This window comes from Diachasma alloeum, unplaced genomic scaffold (genome assembly GCF_001412515.2).
Source record: "Diachasma alloeum isolate Michigan unplaced genomic scaffold, Dall2.0 Dall_scaffold_00526, whole genome shotgun sequence".
NCBI lineage: Eukaryota > Metazoa > Arthropoda > Insecta > Hymenoptera > Braconidae > Diachasma > Diachasma alloeum.
Window position 1 is genome coordinate 45,105 of NW_021680658.1, and position 3,665 is coordinate 48,769.

At 40.9% G+C, this 3,665-nt stretch overlaps 1 protein-coding gene across 1 annotated transcript; it reads right to left on the minus strand.

Moving 5' to 3' along the window:
* Positions 1-1,187: 1,187 nt before the first annotated feature.
* LOC107042827 lies at positions 1,188-2,393 on the minus strand. The gene is made up of 2 exons (XM_015264026.1): positions 2,304-2,393; positions 1,188-2,057 (listed from the first exon to the last, which is right to left on the minus strand). Exons 1-2 carry the CDS (start codon positions 2,391-2,393, stop codon positions 1,188-1,190), a joined length of 960 nt encoding a protein of 319 aa, XP_015119512.1.
* Positions 2,394-3,665: the final 1,272 nt, after the last annotated feature.

Here is a 3,665-nt window from a genome sequence, read left to right on the forward strand (position 1 = left end):
TCAGTGAGATTTCCACGAATCTTCTCGTTGTGCTCCTTTGATTGCAGTTGTGAGTATAATTCCTTAATGTCATTATTAGCTCCAACAAAATTTGTTCCATTATCAGAGTAAATATGACAGGGTTTGCCTCTTCTAGCAATAAATCGTTTAAATGCTGCCATAAAACCCTCGGTGGTGAGGTCACTGACCACCTCCAAATGTACAGCCTTGACAGTCATGCATACAAATACCGCAACCCAGCCCTTGACCTGTGTCTTATTTCTGAATTTTTTCTCTTTCATGAGAAAAGGACCACAATAATCCACTCCGACGTTCAGAAATGGTCTAGTCTCAGTAACTCTGGTCTTTGGTAAATCTCCCATGATGTAATTACTGGGTGGAGGACTCTGACGAATGCATTTAGTGCAATTTATTATTACTTTCCTCACTTGTCTTCGACCATCAATTAACCAATATTTTCTGCAAAGAGAATACAGAGTGGTTTGAGCTCCGGAATGGTAATTAATTAAATGTTCCAGCATGATGAGCGAATTGGAGAAAAACTGTTCCTTAGGTAATAATAATGGATGCTTTTGTGCATAAGGGATTGGAACATTTTTCAATCGACCACCGACTCGTAATAAGCATTCCTCATCGAGGAAGACACTCAAGTGCCTCAACTTGTGTTTTTTACCAAGAGAAGAATTTTTCTTGAGTTCCTTAATTTCATCAGAGAATTCTTCAGCTTGAATTGCCTTTATAATTTGATTGTTGGCATTGTTTAATTCTTCAGCAGTTAATGGCCCTCGATGTTTTGTTGTAAATCTCAAGCAAAGAGCTACAATTCTTCTCAATTTAATCAGTGATAAATATCTTGTCAACAGATCATTTTTTGCTGAAATTTTTGTTGCGAGACATTGAGTTTTTCTCATCTCTGGAATCTCAGCAGGGATTTTAAGCTCGCTGATGGGCCACGTAGATTCCGCTTTATTGAGCCAATGTGGTCCATGCTTCCATTGCAGATTCTCAGTGAATTCGAGGGCCATCTGTCCTCGAGAAATGTGATCTGCTGGGTTTTGATCAGTCCTGACGTGTCGTCATTCCGCGTTTCTTACTTTCTGCTGTATTCCTGAGACTCTATTTGCCACAAAGACTACTAATTTGTGTGGTTCAGTGTTCATCCAATGTAATGCAATCATTGAATCAGATCAGAATACAGTACGAGAAATCTGATGACTGAGAGCTTTCTTCACAGCTTCATATAAGTCAACAAGGAGCAGAGCTGCACAAAGTTCTAATCTAGGTAATGATACTTGTTTCATTGGAGCTACTCTGGATTTGGCACAGAGTAGACTCGTCTGGGAATTTCCCTGATCATCCATTGTTTTCAAATAAATGCAAGCACCATAAGCCTTTTCACTTGCATCGTAAAAGCCATGTAACTGAATTTCTTTTGCATTGGAAATAATTATTTTACGATCAACGGATTCGTCCTTCAGTTGCATTAACTCATCAGTATATGATTTCCACTCTGTGTGAAGTTTTAATGGTACAGGATCATCCCAATCAAATTGTTCTTTCCACACTTTTTGCATAATTATTTTCCCTCTGATGATAATTGGGTCGAGGAGGCCAAGTGGAACGAAAATTTTTGCCAGATCTGATAGAATACTTCTTTTGGTAAGTTTAACTGTCTTAATGATTGGTTTTACTGTATATACAATGGTGTCTCTCTGGGGGTCCCAGTGCACCCCAAAGGCCTTAATAGTGGCATCCTTGTCGCTCTCCAACTGAAGGTTCACACTGCCTTCAGGTAGACTTTCGAGTAATTGAGGGTGATTGGACGCCCATTGTCGAAGATTCAAGCCATCTCTCTTTAAGACTGTCGTAATATCATCACGTAGCTGTAATGCTTCTTGGAGTGACTCAGTTCCAGTGAGAAGATCGTCCACATATAGATCTCTCTTGATTCGAAGAGCTGCTTCAGAATAATCCTCTTTTTCATCATCTGCCAGTTGAGATAAACAACGTATCGCTAAATAAGGGGCAGATGCAAGTCCAAAGGTGACTGTATTCAACTGGAAAGTTTTGACTTGATTGGCTGAATTGAACCATAATATCTGTTGAAATTTCCTATCTTCCTTTCTCACTCAGAATTGACGATACATTTTTTCAATATCGGCGGTTAATACAAATTGGTATGAGTGAAATCGAAGTAAGAGTGAAAAAATGTCGTCTTGGATCTTTGGACCAATCATCAGTGAGTCATTCAATGAGATAGCCGTCTCACTTGTCTTTGCCGATCCATTGAAGACCACTCAAACCTTAGTAGTCAGGCTAGTAGTCTTGATGACCGAGTGATGCGGCAGGTAGAAACCTTCTCGAGCATTTGGGTCATTCTCGACTTCGGACATATGGCCGAGGTCGATGTACTCTTGCAGGACCGCCTTATATTGATGCCCCAACTCGGGGTTTCTGATGAATTTTTTCCGCAGCCTTCTTAACCGTGATTCAGCAATTTATCTAGTGTTGCATAATGCTGCCTTTTTCTCATTGAAAGGCAAGGCCACAATGTATCTTCCTTTGCTGTCACGATCGACATTTTGTTGAAAGTGTTCCTCGCAGAGTTGCTCTTCTTTGGACAAGTGACGTTCACTGGGAATTTCTTCGATTTCCCAGAATTTTTGAACATCAAATTAAGATTCTGTAGTGAGGTTACATTGTACTGCATGTGAATTATTGTGTGATGGTTTGGCCAGTGGATTTCCACCCAGAATCCATCCCAATTGGGTTTGTTGAAGGATTACATCTGGATCTTTAGGATCATTTAATCGTATCTGGCCTTGACAAAGCATGGATAAAGTAGTTCCAACGCTTATCAAAATAACAACTGGCGCTGGACGATCAAATAGTGGATCGGCCGACTTAATGTTTTTAGGGATTTGTAAATCACTCCTGTCCACTGGTTCCATTGGAAATAATCCACCAATGTGGTCTACCGTGAGGAAATTCAAGGATTTGTTGAATGAGGTGAGTCTTGACTGAATGGTCGTCCTCACGAGAGAATTCGCGGCAGTAGTGGCGTCGTTCAATCCTTCGACTCTTATTGTGAGTTTTTCTCGTGATAGCCTCAATTTATTGGCCAATGCTTCTGTCATAAAATTGGTGCCAGCAGCAGTATCTAAAATAGCTCGACATTGAATAGGCTTCTGTTGAGAGTCCATGATATTCACGACAGCAGTAATTATGCACTCTCGAGATGGCAAAGTGGCCACTAAGGCGATAGTTTTTGCTTGATGTGCAGCTCTCATTACTTTTGTTTCCTCATCATTTACATGTAGACTAGTGTGGTGTTTCTTGTGGCATGTGGAGCAGGTAGACGTCTTGCACACCCTAGTTTTATGACCCTTCTGTAGACACAGCTCCGCAGTACAGGCAGCCTGAATCCTGTCTAGAGGGGTGAGAGCGAGTACCTTCTCGCAGGTAGAAAAAGTGTGTTGACCCTTGCAATGAGGGCAACTGTTGGTAGCAGCGTTCGTCAATAGAGTTTGAGTACGATTTTTATTCTCTTTACTGTGTTTGGGTTTTCCATTCACTGATGAATTGAAAGGTGTGGAAGAGGCACTAAAAGGCCTAACAGAAATTGTCCTGGTGGCTTCTTCTCTCAAAAATGTCAAGATAGCATC

Excerpts from the sequence above, each read along its gene's own strand:
- LOC107042827 (XM_015264026.1), bottom strand. The coding sequence starts at position 2,393 with ATGTCCGAAGTCGAGAATGACCCAAATGCTCGAGAAGGTTTCTACCTG. Across the intron at positions 2,058-2,303 it reads CTACTAGCCTGACTACTAAG|TTGAATACAGTCACCTTTGG; the intron begins GTTTGAGTGGTC and ends AAAACTTTCCAG.